Here is a 15,992-nt window from a genome sequence, read left to right as displayed (position 1 = left end):
TGATCTGACTTGTTTTATGAAACACTAAGTATAGGATGGAATCAAATACACAGGTGTGCATCGTGGGAACTTGTTTTATGATATAATTTCCACAGATCGTAAGCATCGCTGAGTACTTTTCATATGAATTTAATGACATCAATTTAGCACCATATTAGTAAGTGCTAATATTACTGAATTGGCAAGAACGAGCTCTTTGTACAGTTGTGGAACGGGCCTAAGCTCTTTGTATAATTGGCGAGACCGAAGGAGTACTTCAACCTCAACGCCTCCATATATAGGATAAAAGGTTAGATCGGCGATCAGTTCAGAAGACGGGTCATATGCGTCTGAACTCTCTGGAAAGGGTTGTTATTTTCCACACATTTTTCTCAGAACCCTGCGTAATGTGATGCCTGATTACCTGAAAGAGCCCCCTTCGTGCCTTCCTGGCATTGCCTGCTTCTTCTTCCTGCGCTAGCATCGTCCTAGCTTCCTAGTGACGGTCCCAGCTGCCCCCCCCCCCCCCCCCCACCCCGGACTTTTGTCTCTGTTCATCTCGGATTCGATCCTGATACCATCGCCTGCTCCTTCGCCGACCTGAACGGTGCGGATGGTAATCAAGACACCACTGGAGGAGTCGCTAAGGATGAGCTGAGTTGATTCTTCGGCTCCGTCATTTCGGCGCCCCCAAAATTTCTGGTGCGGTGGGGTCTTAAGACCTCAATGAAGCCATCTGTGTTCTGCCGTGGCCTAACGTGTTCTGGAGGAGCAGGGTCTCCATGCTAAACTTTGGTCAGCATGGGAAAAATGGAGCCCAACTATCTGCTATTTTCTCAGCTGAGCAGAACTCTATCCCTCATACTTCAATGTTGTTGACTGTTTCTCATTCTTGTTCGTTGCACATGTGCAATCAAACTGGTATTTTTGTTAGTTAGGCAATTGGTATTCAGGCAGTTCCTTTGAATTGAATATCGGTGTTACAGATGGACAAATCGCCGAGTCTCACTTGAAGACGTTGCTAATGCACTTATGCATGCAATTATTAGTACATCCAGTTATCTCCAGCAGCAAGGCTGCTATGTAGTACTAATTTTTGGGAAAATTCCTTATCTACTAATTTAAAATGTCAGCATGTCAGCTTTGACACTACTGAATTCTACCTTCAAGGAAACATAACATCTGCGACTAGCAGTCGGATTGCATCATTACCACTCTGCCAAGATCTGTGAGGTTACTTTTAAGATTTAACATTTATTCGAACTTCCAACTTTATCCTGGTTGTTCTTCACTTCTTCTGTTCGACTTCATTCTTTTCTCTAGTTGGTCTCAGATACCTAAAAATTAGGTATCATTTAGGTTTCAGCCACATTCCAGTCTGTAGGATAGGCCCATTATTTGTCTGACTGGTCACACCAATAACAAAACCTCATCCATGAGCGAATTCAAGTTAGTTTGATTTTTCCTCAATTTTCCTGCTTTTGGCACATAAGTATTTTTTCCGGTTCTGATTTCAAGTGGGAAAGGATATATTTGTGCAGAGCCCAAGGCTTGAGGCTTCCAGGAAAAGCTATTGTTCATGTTGATATACAGATTGAAATATTTGAGATCGACTGATCATAACTGTTTGATACTATGGGAAAAAGGAACAGGTTGCGCATAACACTAGTACTAAGACTAATGTAGGATCATCCCCGTTGCCTGCCAATCTCGCTGCATTCTAGATTTGTTAGATGCATAGGAGATACCAATTCAAGATTGAGGAATTCATTGCAGCGATATCATTATATTTTGTCTTTTCTGTTCCCACATGTTCCGGTTTTTGGCCTTTTACTAGCATGCTCATCTTTGTACAAATTGTGAGAAAATGATATGGCAGGGGTTTTGACCATTTGAAATCATGAAACATTGCTGAGCCAATATGTTCATCACAACAGAACCATGATCCCAGAGTAATTCAATTGGCTTTTGAGTAATGAACTAATGAGCAATATGTTTTTCTTCTCAAGATAATATGGCATGCATTACTACCTCTGCACTGGATGTTGCTCTTTTGGATTGCGATGGTGAGCTTTAGTTGTGGCTCAAGACTAGGAATAGTTTTTGCCAATGAAGAATATTTCTAATGATGTTTGGGGGTGCAACTAATCAAATGTGATAAACAATTGTGACATCATGTTGGCTCAGTTTCCAGTTGTTGAACTGTGCTGTGCTGAAACTTATCTTGTAAGCTCTACGGAACAGTAGTTGTGACAAGTTGACGCCCTGTTGGAAAACAGTGGTAATGGTGCTATCCGACAATTAGTCACAGATGTTGTGTTACCTTGAAGGTAGAATTAGTAGTGTTTTACAAAGGTAGAATTCGTATTTGTCTGATAGCCAGACATCAAATTTATTTTCTCTGAAGCATTTCAAACCAGGTAGACAAACTGTAAAATACGAAAAGTGGCACGGTCAATTGGGAATATAATAATCAAACGCAATGCCAAATGCAGCCACCATCTTTCAGTCTTTTTTATCTTGTTCAGATTGGGGGCTTGAATCTTGATTGTGCTGTTGAAACAAGGCTATGAGAGCATCTCCACCGGCGCGCCCCATAGTGGCCCCGATAGCGATTTTGGGGCCGGCGTGGTTTTTGGGCTCGCACCGGTGCGCCCTAAACGGCATCGAGCCCAATAGAATCGCCGGCATCCCTGTGCCGGCCCCTTCGCGTAGGGCCGAATCGGGCGCGCCGGCGCCTTGCGGCACGACGGTTTTTACGGGTGGGGGCGCCTTGTCAGTGAGAGGACGCGATGGTTTGCATCTGCCGCGACGCGGGAAGGTTGGTCGTCGGCGTTTAATGGTCTCCCATGCGGAAGCCGAGGCGGCAACGAGGGCAGCGACTGGCCACGTGGCGTCCAGTCGCCTACGCCGCCGTAAATGCGGGTAGTTGGCACCACTATTTAGTACGTATGGCATCCACCACCGCGGTATTATCCTCTCATCTCCACCATCGCCGCCACGCCATTCTCTTCTCTCCACCTCAAAAATTCCACGCCGCCTTAAGACGACGTACTCCATGCTTGGCCTCAACGGCCGCGCGCTGCCTGCGGCGCCTCCACCACCACCGCAGCCGGAGCCGGAGCCGCAGCCCGACGTGGAATACAACTCCGACGACGACGACCCACGGTTCGCGGCATGGCACGAGGCCTACGTCTCAGACACAGAAGTTGATGCGGCGGAGGAGGCGGAGTAGTGGGGCGAGCAGCCACAGGCCCCCACCGACCCGAAGCAGGCGGTGATCCTAGCGTCGTTGAACACGCAGCGCTTCCGGAAGTTGAAGGAGGAGCAGAGGGAGTTTGTCAACGATGCTAACCTCGAGCACGCCCTCGAGATCTCGCGCTACGAGGCTTCTCGGCAAAGGCTGGAAGCGCGGGGACAGCGCCGCCGGCAAGCTCCTGCGACGCCGCCCGCCAGACTCCACCGCCAGATGCGTGAAACAAGGTACGAGAGACGGACACGGACGCAGGCGGCAAAGGCGTAGAACGATGACAAGGCAGACGCATCGCGCGCCCCAACCGACGGCCAGTAGATTAGGATTAAGTTTAAGTTTTATTTGTTTAAATTCAAGTTACTTTTGTATAAATTTTGTATGAATTTCGATTTTTAAATATCATTTTAAATTTAAATTTCTATTAGGGCTACACTATGGGGGCGCCGGTGTAGGAGCAGCATCCCGAAATAGAGGATGCTTTGCCGGCGACCTCCATACGGCAGTGCCGGCGCCCCTGCCGGCGACTCTATGGGGCGCGCCGGTGGAGATGCTCTGAGTGCTTGCTATTTTTTTGTAGTTTGTTATAATTATATTATTCTCTTCTGCAAAATTCATACTTTCCTAGGAAATTAGTAACCGTCCAATATAATCTAGATACACATATACTGCTAATATCCCTAAAGTTAGAAGTAAATAAATTGTTTCATAAGTATTTTTCTGCTAGTCACTGCTTGCTTGGTCTGATAGTCAGCTTGTCACTTTCCTGGTATTTTCCAGTCCGACTGTTCATATGCCGATAGTGATAGTATTACGAACCATTCCACCACTTCAATCACGCAGTATTGAAAAACAGTACCCTGTTCACACTTCTCTCTCTCTCTCTCTCTCTCTCTCTCTCTCTCTCTCTCTCTCTCTCTCTCTTAACTATTGACAGGATTAAACTGGAACAACGATGCACCTATTTCAGTTGTGAGGTTAGTTTTTGTTCAACGTAAATTTCTCTCCATCTTCACCCAATCTTATGGCCTTTGCGGTAAGCATGCATCTGCTTCTTGTCCACTGCATCATCATCTTGCTGCTGATTTCCTGGCCCTTCAGGTCTGTGCTTCTCTGCACACCTGTCAGTGTTCTTGCCCCTGGGATGAGACTCACTCCTGGCAAAACTCTCACATCTGACCAAGGTTCGTTCGCCTTAGGCTTCTTTTCCCCCTCAAATTCAACTCAAAATACGTATGTTGGCATATGGTTCAACGACATCCCTGTGCACACCGTCGTCTGGGTTGCCAACCGTGATAACCCGATCACCGATGCTTCATCTGCGATGCTTGGTATGTCCGACAACTCCACCCTTGTGTTATCTGAAAGCAGTGGTCAGCACGTACTCTGGATCACAAACACTGTCACTGGTAGCAACTCATCGGTCAAACTTCTCAACAATGGCAACCTTGTAGTCCTATCTTCAGATGGTGCCATCTTATGGCAGAGCTTTGAAAACCCAAGTGACACCGTGCTTGCTGGCATGCCTATGCGGACGACCCACAAGACGCGTCCACCATGGCGGATGGTCTCCTGGAAAGGCCCTGAAGACCCATCAAAAGGCAGGTTCTCTGGTGGGAATGACCTTAACAGCCCCCTACAGTATTTTGTCTGGGATGGGTCAGTGCCATACTGGCGTGCTGCAGTATGGACAGGCTATATATACTCCAACATGGGCCTCCAGACCGTTAGTTCACTTTTGTATATGACGATTTACAAGGGTACTGACGGTGAGTCCTATGCAACATTTGGGCTATCAGATGGCTCCTCCAGGATATTGTACAAGATTGACTACTCCGGAAAGACGGTGCTGTTGAGATGGAATACCAGTTTGACAGATTGGACCCCCATAACACCCTGGCCAGCTTACCGGTGCAATTTCTATGGGTACTGTGGTGCATATGGCTACTGCGACAACACAGATGCAATTCCCGCATGCAAGTGCCTTGATGGATTTGACCCTATTAACAAAACAGAGTGGGTCACAGGCAATTTTTCTCAAGGTTGCCGGCGGAAGGAGGCACTAGAGTGTGGTGGAGGAGACGGTTTCTTGACCTTGCCGGCAATGAAGGTGCCAGACAAATTCCTACGCCTGTGGAACAAAAGCTTTGATGAATGCACAACAGAGTGCAGCAGAAATTGCTCATGTCTAGCGTATGCTTATGCTAATCTAAGCACTAGTAACATTGATGGGGATACAACAAGGTGCCTGATGTGGACTGGGGAGCTGATTGATGTGGCGAAGGGTGGCGACATCGGCAACGAAGAACTGTATCTCCGTCTTGCAGGCTTGTCAAGTATAATCTTCTTTCTATTGCTCTTGTTTATGTTCATGAACGTTCCGGTCCAGGATTTTCTATGTTAAGTTGTTAACATAAGAAGAAGAGCATAACAATTCGTTGCCTTTAACTGGTTAATAACTTGTGAGTTGCTGGTACTTTGGCTCCATGGAGCAAAATCAATGGAGGGTACTCTACCACATGATCAACATCCATTATTCCATTGGTGCATGTAAAAATCCGGAAAAGAAAAAAAGAAAGTTATGCCAGGGCCCAAAGCAAAATGACTCTGGCAGCTTAATTTCCGCTCGCGCCAAGGGACTACAGTGGGCATGTTTTTCCAATATATTTTCCGATTAGTTTTTGGATGCCAAACATGTTAGTTCAAGGACTATGCTTTCAGTATGCAGATTATTTAATTATTATGTCCTATTCCTATCCTGTAGTCAAATTTTTGGTGTTTGTAGTATACATCTCATATGAATATGACGGGGTCTAATGGTCAGTTGCCTGAAATCGGCCAGTTTTGCAGTAGCCTTTGATTTTGCATCCAGTTGCTGTTGTCTTTGCTATTTGTTTGTTTTTCACTGAGGTTTTATTGGGATACATCCGTATGGGTTTTTAGATATAAGGGATCTACTCGGTTAATGATCCATTGATCCGTTATTTCACCATGGTCGTAGAATTAGGAGCTTGATTTTTGGAACATACTTCTCATAAACCTTTAACCAACATCAGAAAGTATGCTTTATTCCCATCTCTTTCTTGCTAGAGTAGATAAACCATGATAGAAAAAAGAAAAAAAAACCAGATCACAAAAAATAAAATAAAAGCGGTAAATAAGAAATATTAACTAGAATGTAAAAAATTCCTGGAGTGGAGTTATCCTTATAGATAAAGAAAAATAATAGGGAACCAGGAAATCAATTACATAAGTTGCACACACTGTACAGAAACTTGCACTATTCCATAACTGCACAACACAAAATAACCAGTAGAAACTAGTGCAAATTTCAAATAACAATATAATTATTTTCAAATGATGCTCTTTAAAGTGCTTAGGGAGCAACATAGTTAATAATACGTTTTCCAGTCTCGCCCCTAGAATTCAAACAACTAATGTAAATTCAAGGATACGGAAGTGCCACGTGAGTATTTACTTAAGTACTACTACATCATCAAAACATGCATCTAAAACATTTAGAAAATTTACTGAGATTACAATAAAGTTAAGGTGACTGAAGATTAGTGAAAGCAATATATGCCAAAATGCTGATACTGGTAGTGAACCCAAGTGCACATCTAAAACACTAATGATGCAATTAATTATTTTTTTGCTAGTTTTCTAGCCACTCTGTCACCAAACGTCCAAAGTCTTAAGTCGCGAATATTCACGCGAGCGCACACGCTATATAGATATATAGTTCGTCTTATACTACTATCTAATGATGCAATTAACTTAACTATACGTTACTCCTGATACTCAGGTAATTCAGTTATAAAAAACTGCTAAAGTAATGATATACGATAAATCGAATCTCGTAATTGATGAACTTGTTCTTTTCAGGCAAAGGGCAAATGAGCATCATAGTAAAAGTTGTACCAGCAATTTCAGCAAGTCTGTTGCTGCTACTTCTATTGGCATGCGTTGTATGGTTCCACAGGTTTAAAGGTAGTACACTGATTTAATTTTTGAAACAATTTGGAAGGCACATATTGTGGCTTTTTGAAGACAACAAAGTTGATGTTTCTCTTAGGCAAACATGACGAGAAAGGACGTCTGAAAGTGTGCGATTTGAGTATTACTGACGGGCTCGGAGAGGAAACTTGTGAAGTTCCATTTATTAGCTTTGAGGAAATAGTCGCTGCAACAGACAACTTCTCTCTGTCCAAGTTACTTGGACAAGGTGGCTTTGGCAAAGTTTACAAGGTAAACATAAACTCTACAGTGTCCCTAATCGCAAGTACGGAGTATGTTATAACCTTATTTCTACTTGTTGCAATAATCCAGGGGCTCTTACATGGAGACAAGGAAGTTGCTGTTAAAAGGCTGAGTAGAGGTTCTGGGCAGGGGGCGATAGAGTTCAGGAATGAAGTAGTCGTAATTGCTAAACTGCAGCATAGAAACCTTGTCAGGCTTGTTTGTTATTGTGTGCAGGGCGATGAAAAGTTACTTATTTATGAGTATCTGCCAAACAAAAGCTTGGACACCTTTATTTTTAGTATGTTCTGATCATAAATGAATCAGTCAAATGCATTTGATGCCACATCTTATATTAACTCAAATACCATTCTTGCAGATTCTGAAAATAAGCTAATGCTTGATTGGACGACACGGTTTAATATAATAAAAGGAGTTGCTAGAGGATTACTCTACCTCCATCAAGATTCAAGACTGATGATAATTCATAGGGATCTCAAAACAAGCAACATTTTGCTAGATGGAGATATGAATCCCAAGATATCTGATTTTGGCATGGCAAGAATCTTTGGTGGAGATGAACAACAAGCAAATACTAACCGAGTTGTCGGAACATAGTAAGTACTAACTACAATCTTGTATGTGCAGTTCATCAAAGTAATACATTTTAACTCAATCCAAAAATACAAGTCTATTTGATGATACGATTTATCCAGCGGTTATATGTCTCCGGAATATGCGATGGAAGGCCTCTTTTCTGTTAAGTCTGATGTCTACAGTTTTGGGGTATTGGTCTTGGAAACTGTTACTGGTCTAAGGATTAGCTCAACCGAGAACACCAAGGAGTTCCCTAACCTTATAATATATGTAAGATTACGACTGATTATCACCAGTGCCCGGTATGCCTTGACCGCATGACTTAAACTTTTATTTGAATTGTTCAGTCATGGAGTCAATGGAGAGAAGGTTTGTCAAAAGATCTGGTGGATCCATCTATTCTCGAGAGCTGCTCGACTAAAGAGGTTTTGTGTTGCATCCATGTTGGGCTCTTGTGTGTTCAGGATGACCCGGATGCTAGGCCAGCCATGTCAACGGTTGTGTCAGTCTTGGAGAGTAGAAGCACACCAACTGCAACGCCTGATAAGCCGCTGTATTTTTCTCACAGAAATAAGATGGCAAAGAAACGAGGCTACGTTCATGATTCTGTGGATAGGAGGACTCTTACAACAGTTGAGGGGCGATAATAATTTAAAGCTTTTCACAGAGCAATAGCAGGAATTGCACCGATAAGACTTATCTTCGTTGCAATTTTCTTTTCCTGGGGTCCTGTTTGTTGTACTACCTGAATTTGATGCTTAGCCGACACGTGAAATTGTCTGAAGAAAATATTGCTCTTCATTTTGAGAGCATTTACTTTCTTAGTAATTTTATTTTTAGAGAATTTGGATCAATTTGCTCGGGAAATTAAAAAGCTTTGATATTGTTGTAGAGAATTTGGATCCTGCGGCTCCAACCAAACACACTCTCCAACCAAACAGAAGAACGAAACCAACCCATTCCATATTCTAGCTCAAACTGAACACAAGAATTAAACCAACACATTCTTCCGAAATGGAACCATGACATTATATTTCACTTGGTTCTCAAACCGAACACACCCTTAGAGCATATCCACCGGCGAGCCTAATAGCACCCCCGATAGTAATTTGGGGGCCGGCAGCAAAATTAGGCTCACATCGACGCGCTCAATAAAGTGCCGGCGTCGTTTCGAACCCAATAAAACCGCCAGCAACACCGTGTCGGTCCCTTCGCGCGGGGTGCCGAACGGGCGCGCCGGCCCCTCGAGCCACGTAGGAAAACGCCCATGGGCCCCGGCTATCAGCAAGACATGGCGCAGATCGCGTTTTTAAATAAGCGTCACCGAAAACTGAGGCGGCAAGTAGAACAAAGAGAACAGACGTCGTACGAACGCCCACGCGGCGGCGACCTAACTCCCCGCGTGGCAACGATGTTGGCCGGTTTGGCTACATTAACCCCGTCGACACCACCGTCTCCGCCCAACCCTAGCCACCATCGAATCCATGGCGCACAACTACGAGGCTCGTGGTAGCGGCGCCGACAGCGAGTATTCCCACCAGCTAACGTTGAACGAGGACGATGTGCTCTAGCTACCATCACCACATCTCGGTGCCGATGGAGTACCGGCTGCGGCACGACTGGCATCTGTCCGCCGCCGGCTACGCGGTGTTGCTGCCTCCTCCGGATGGACCAGAGCTGCTGATGGCTGTGAAATACGTCATTTTTCCTCACGTTTAAACCCTTTGCTATGTCAAGAATTTCACTAAACTTCTCTCTAAGTGTCTAAGTGTGTCACTAATGACTATTTATTGCAAAGATGTGCAATCATTTCTATCTTTGAATGGATTGCAGTAAATCAAGTCTTAATGAAAAATGGACCTGCAATTACTAAAGAAAAACCTCGTCACAAGGGCATCAAAATAAACCAGAGGCCGAAAGTCGGTTCGAGGGAGTTTAGCGGGCACCAGTACAAGTAAGCCCCACCCTTACCGTCCGCCCGTACAGTGTGCCGCAGCGCTACCGATGTCAAACTCTATAAGTTATTTGAAGGGAGCCACACCAAAAAGGTAGCCATTCGTCACCAAACAGAGATGCCATTCATCAGATCAATCTACACCACACCGAAGAAGATCCACCACCATTATTCATCCATTTCATCTCCCATCTTCTCCATAGCCACATCCATCACCATTGTAATGAGATCTCTTAGAGAATTGGCGACCATTTTAAGAATATTGTGATTTCAATCCAAGTATTTGCAAACATAATTTCTATCTTTGATCTAGTTATCATGTGTGAGTAGTCCACGCGGGCTGCGAATTGGGGTGAATCCTCACAGCGTTTATATGCATCTAAGCTCATGAATTTGTGTAGGAATTGAATATGAGCTTTGCAATCTTGTATCCTTGTCTCTTTGCCTCGATTCGATGATCTACAGGTACCCATATATATCAGATCGATCAAGGAAAGAGGTGGGATGAGGGGAGAACGGCGTGATATCACGAAATCTTAGTGACAAAAGGGAAAGTAATGGTACACGTTTAGTGATTCACTCGGGATCAACGGCGCAATTATCTAGCTTAATACTTTGGTTTATATTCATTTACTTAATAATTGTTGTTACTCGTGATTGCGGGGACAATGGTTGGACCAATAGACTCTTTTCACCTCTCGTTTTAGGGGCAACATTATGTAAGGATGTGCTGCTCAGAAATATCTTATCCCTATTTTATTTACTACACATTTATACGTCATTTCTATATGTATGCATAGCTGCAGGAAAATCCTTGAGCCTGGCCTATTTTCATTTATTGAACACAACATAAAACAAAGTAAACTAAAGGTCCGGTAAACATAAAATTAAACCAACTAGTAAGTCTTGTATACGTTTTCTTTACACCATTTTAGCAGTGCTTCCCAAGGTTCGATTAAACCTAGGTCTTCTAGGAAAAATGCTTACAATACTACAATCCATAATCCGGATCGAAGGTATCAGTTGCGCTCGCTCATCGAGGAGCGACGGTCGTAGATGACGTCAGACCAACACCGCCTCCCGATGTGGGCACCGACAAGCCCAGAATGGCGCCGCCTGTTCCAGCAGGAGCGCGACGTCGAGGTCACTAGGTCCACCGGCCCCAAGGCCGGGCGGTTCAACCGCACGGGCCGCCGGAGCTGGTGGTTTGGCCGCGACGTCAATGGGACGCTCGCGGCGTACGACGAAAGGCCCCGCATCCCTGGCGCTAGTTTAGTTCGTACTCGTCGTCTTTTGTATAAACTAACCGTCTTTTGTATAAATTTGCCGGATTTTGTAGAAATCGAATGAAATTTGCCATCAATTTGTGTTGAATTTTTGACGTTTATTAGGGTTGTCATATTGGGGCCGACCGTGTGGGGAAGCCTTCCCCAAATGGAGGAACGCGTGCCGGTGTTCCCCATATGTGAGTGCCGGCGCATATTTGGGAGCCGCCGGTGGAGATGCTCTTAGAATAGAGAAAATAGCGGCAACCCTACTTGACAAGTAAGGTTTTTCTTTTGTCAAGAGCAGATAATGCCGCGTGCTTTGAGCCACTAAGGGTTTTATTGGATCATAGGATTACAAAATAGAATAATTAGAAAACATAGGAATTTAACGGAAAGACTTAAATAGACGGTGGCGCCACATAATATTGATCCCGTGCGGTGGCTCATAGGCATACACGCGAAAACATGAGAACTCCATGCTTTTCCCTCACTTTGCACCGTGCGGCCGCTGCCTACCACCCGTGACGTGATGTGACTGAAAGGATCGTATGCCGCACCTAGAGGGGGGGGGTGAATAGGTGCTAACCAATTTTTAGTTCTTTTTCAATATAGGTTTGACACCAAAGGTAAATTCTCTAGATATGCAACTAAGTGAATTTACCTATATGATAAGGCTACCAACTAAGCAAGATTTACCTAGGCAATATAAGAGATAGAATAGGATAGAGGTAACCGAGAGTGGAGCACGCGATGACACAGAGATGATTCCCGTAGTTCCCTTCCTTTGCAAGAAGGTACGTCTACGTTTGAAGGAGTGTGGTTGCTACGAAAGCCAAACCAACAGCCACGAAGGCTTCACTCAAATCTCCGGTGAGCAACGCCACGAAGGCCTAGCCCACTTCCACTAAGGGATTTCCTCGAGGCGGAAACCGGGCCTTTACAAGGTTCTTGGGGCACACATCCACAACCGAATTGGAGGCTCCCAAATCTGTTACAACACAACAATCAACAACAATACATCAACACAAATCAACTAGGGATCCAAAGAGAAACACTAGCAAGGGGGCCCTCAACAAAATGAGGGGGAAATGCAAATTGCTTCGGTGAAGATGTAGATCGGGGTCTTCTCCTTCGATTCTCCAAAGCACAAGGGATTTGGGTGGTTGCGGGAGGAGATCCGATGGATTTGATGTTCTTGGTGGCTCAACAATGGTGTATGTCCTTTTTGGAGGGGGAATGAGCAACCCTAGCACATTGGAGAAGAAGGCTTTAAATAGTGGCTGCCGAAACAGCCGTCGGAGAGGGGTGGCCGGTAGTACCGGCCAGTTTGGGCCGGTACTACCGCTCCTAGGCGACGCGCGCGACCATCAGGAGGAGGCCACGTGGCCAGAGGGGCTCGGTCCGGGAGGGGGGGGGGCCGGAGCCTCCGGCCGGGGTACCGGCCGAGGTACCGCCGGGGCTCCAACCCCCCTGGCTAGTATACTGAGCCGCCCCGCCGCCACCGGTACCTTGGGCGGTACCATGGCCGGAGCCTCCGGCCGTGGCCAGGCCGGCGGTACCGCCCAAGCCTCCGGCTTCTCTCTTCTTTTCTTCTTTTCTTTTTCTCTTCTTCTTCTCATTTCTTTCTTTCTTCTTTTCTTTCTGATATCTTGCATACTCTTCACGCTTTAAGCATCTAGAGAATGTAATAACCTACAAATCTTATAAACCGAAATGTTCATATATTATCATTGTCATCAACACCAAAACTACATATAAAATGAGATATGATCTTTCAATCTCCCCCTTTTTGGTTTCTTGATGACAATATAAGATTTGCAAAAGATGAGAGTATTTGAGCAGAGAAAATATAAGATTTGCATAAAAAACTCCCCCTAGACATGTGCATCTAATAGAATTAACATTTGAATAAGAGGCACATAATCTAGGATCAAACTACTCAAGTAAATACGAATCACCAACAAGTGCAAAGATGCTTAGTAAGCAAAAAAATTCATCACTTGTAGAGAGAAGAGACAACCATATGTGAGTAAAGACAAGTGTTGAGTTTAGAGATCATACCACATGAAGTTCACTTAGTCTTTACCATAGATAGATAGATAGATAATGTCTCATACATAAATAGATAGCCCCTATGACGCACACACAGATAAGGTTCATAAAGCATAATAAGTAGTTCTCAACAATAGATAACCATAAGTCACAAGCATAAAGAGTCAAAGAAAACGCAAGCTTGTGACTTCCCATGCAAATCCCGAACCTAATAGAACTCTTCTCCCCCTTTGACATCAAGATGCCAAAAAGGTTGAAGAGCGATGCCATCGTCCCTAGCCATCAAGGAAGTCCCCGGCAATATCGGAGTCGACATCATAGGAGGGTCCATCCTCGCCATCAGACCACTGGCTATGAGCAGAAATCCACTGAGGCTTCGGAAGGATATTCTCTTCAGATCCTGGAGGAGACACTTCCACACCAAGCTTTGCCATGATGCTCTTCTGACGGCGTCGAGCTTTCTTCTCTGCCACATAGGCGTCATACATACGCTCCTGAATATCGAGCTGGAGGCAGAAGGTCTTCTTTACCTTGATCTTGAGCTTGGTTTACCAAGAGGGCTCGAGCAGGGGATCATATGCGGAGTGAGCCGGAGGTGCCCCAAGAGCCATATGAGCAATGAAGCCATCAAGCCGGCGAGCAGGAGCAGTGGAAGGATCTGCAGGACCTGCTGAAGGAGCTCGCTGAGGGCGGAAGGAGCTGCAGGGGCTGAGGTAGAAGCTAGGAGCTCATGATCTTTGATAAGAAGGTTCTTGCGTTTATGAGCAGTGAGTGATGAAAATGGTTCCAGAATGGCACCCTCAAATTTCTGACGCCACACCTCAGAAATAAGCTTCATGATGAAGGGACCAAAGGCAGGAGACCTCTTTGTAGGATAACGTTGCATAGAAAACAAAAATTTTCCTACCGCGAACACGCAATCCAAGCCAAGATGCAATCTAGAAGACGGTAGCAACGAGGGGGTATCGAGTCTCACCCTTGAAGAGATTCCAAAGCCTACAAGATGAGGCTCTTGTTGCTGCGGTAGACGTTCACTTGCCGCTTGCAAAAGCGCGTAGAAGATCTTGATCACGATCGGTTCCGGCGCCACGAACGGGCAGCACCTCCGTACTCGGTCACACGTTCGGTTGTTGATGAAGACGACGTCCACCTCCCGTTCCGGCGGGCAGCGGAAGTAGTAGCTCCTCTTGAATCCGACGAGCACGACGGCGTGGTGTCGGTGGCGGTGGAGAACTCCGGCGGAGCTTCGCTAAAGCACGCGGGAGCTATGGAGGAGAGGGGGCGGCTAGGGTTTGGGAGGGGGTGGCCGGCCACTCAAGGGGCGGCCGAGGTTGTGGTCTTGGGGTGGCCGGCCCCCTCCCTTCGCCCCTCATTATATAGGTGGATCCCCAAGAGTTGGTCTCCAAGTCTCCGAATAAGACCCGGACCAAAACCTTCCAAAAGGAGGGGAAACCTAGCCAAGCTAGGACTCCCACCAAAGGTGGGAGTTCCACCTCCCATATGGGGGGTGGCCGGCCCCCTAAGGGGGAGTCCACTTGGGACTCCTCCCCCACTAGGGTTGGCCGGCCATGGAGGTGGAGTCCCATGTGGACTCCACCTTCCTTGGTGGTTTCTTCCGGACTTTTCTAGAACCTTCTAGAACCTTCCATAGAACCTTCCGCGACATTTTAATTCACATAAAATGACATCCTATATATGAATCTTATTCTCCGGACCATTCCGGAACTCCTCGTGATGTCCGGGATCCCATCCGGGACTTCGAACAAATATTCGAACTCCATTCCATATTCAAATACTACCATTTCAACATCCAACTTTAAGTGTGTCACCCTACGGTTCGTGAACTATGCGGACATGGTTGAGTACTCACTCCGACCAATAACCAATAGCGGGATCTGGAGATCCATAATGGCTCCCACATATTCAACGATGACTTTAGTGATCGAATGAACCATTCACATACAATACCAATTCCCTTTGTCTCGCGATATTTTACTTGTCCGAGGTTTGATCTTCGGTATCACTCTATACCTTGTTCAACCTCGTCTCCTGACAAGTATTCTTTACTCGTACCGTGGTATGTGGTCTCTTATGAACTTATTCATATGCTTGCAAGACATTAGACGACATTCCACCGAGAGGGCCCAGAGTATATCTATCCGTCATCGGGATGGACAAATCCCACTCGTTGATCCATATGCCTCAACTCATACTTTCCGGATACTTAATCCCACCTTTATAACCACCCATTTACGCAGTGGCGTTTGGTGTAATCAAAGTACCTTTCCGGTATAAGTGATTTACATGATCTCATGGTCATAAGGACTAGGTAACTATGTATCGAAAGCTTATAGCAAATAACTTAATGACGAGATCTTATGCTACGCTTAATATGGGTGTATCCATTACATCATTCATACAATGATATAACCTTGTTATTAATAACATCCAATGTTCATGATTATGAAACTAATCATCCATTAACCAACAAGCTAGTTAAGAGGCATACTAGGGACTCTTTGTTGTTTACATATCACACATGTATCAATGTTTCGGTTAATACAATTATAGCATGGTATATAAACATTTATCATAAACATAAAGATATATAATAACCACTTTTATTATTGCCTCTTGGGCATATCTCCAACAC

The 15,992-nt window shown here is 45.1% G+C and overlaps 1 protein-coding gene across 3 annotated transcripts; it reads left to right on the top strand.

Annotated features, from left to right (window-relative positions):
- The first annotated feature begins 4,162 nt into the window (after positions 1-4,162).
- LOC124653632 (G-type lectin S-receptor-like serine/threonine-protein kinase B120) lies at positions 4,163-8,909 on the top strand. Of its 3 annotated transcripts, none has more exons than XM_047192698.1 (8): positions 4,163-4,206; positions 4,331-5,565; positions 7,115-7,219; positions 7,305-7,477; positions 7,559-7,769; positions 7,848-8,085; positions 8,185-8,335; positions 8,413-8,909. In XM_047192698.1, the coding sequence occupies exons 2-8, from the start codon at positions 4,374-4,376 to the stop codon at positions 8,710-8,712; spliced, it is 2,370 nt and encodes a 789-aa protein (XP_047048654.1). In that variant the 5' UTR covers positions 4,163-4,206; positions 4,331-4,373; the 3' UTR covers positions 8,713-8,909. The 3 variants fall into 3 exon arrangements, with proteins under 3 accessions (XP_047048654.1, XP_047048653.1, XP_047048655.1); XM_047192699.1 differs by lacking the exon at positions 4,163-4,206 and adding an exon at positions 4,232-4,265; XM_047192697.1 differs by having other exon boundaries at positions 4,182-5,565.
- Positions 8,910-15,992: the final 7,083 nt, after the last annotated feature.

Source organism: Lolium rigidum, chromosome 5, assembly GCF_022539505.1.
Source record: "Lolium rigidum isolate FL_2022 chromosome 5, APGP_CSIRO_Lrig_0.1, whole genome shotgun sequence".
Taxonomy (NCBI): Eukaryota; Viridiplantae; Streptophyta; class Magnoliopsida; order Poales; family Poaceae; genus Lolium; species Lolium rigidum.
This window is presented reverse-complemented; position numbering and strand designations above follow the sequence as displayed.

What these genes read in the sequence shown, in the direction of transcription:
- LOC124653632 (XM_047192697.1), top strand. Translation starts at nt 4,254, where the DNA reads ATGGCCTTTGCGGTAAGCATGCATCTGCTTCTTGTCCACTGCATCATC. An exon ending in CCGTCTTGCAGGCTTGTCAA is followed by an intron (nt 5,566 to 7,114) that starts GTATAATCTTCT and finishes TGTTCTTTTCAG; the next exon opens with GCAAAGGGCAAATGAGCATC. An exon ending in GCTTTGGCAAAGTTTACAAG is followed by an intron (nt 7,478 to 7,558) that starts GTAAACATAAAC and finishes GCAATAATCCAG; the next exon opens with GGGCTCTTACATGGAGACAA.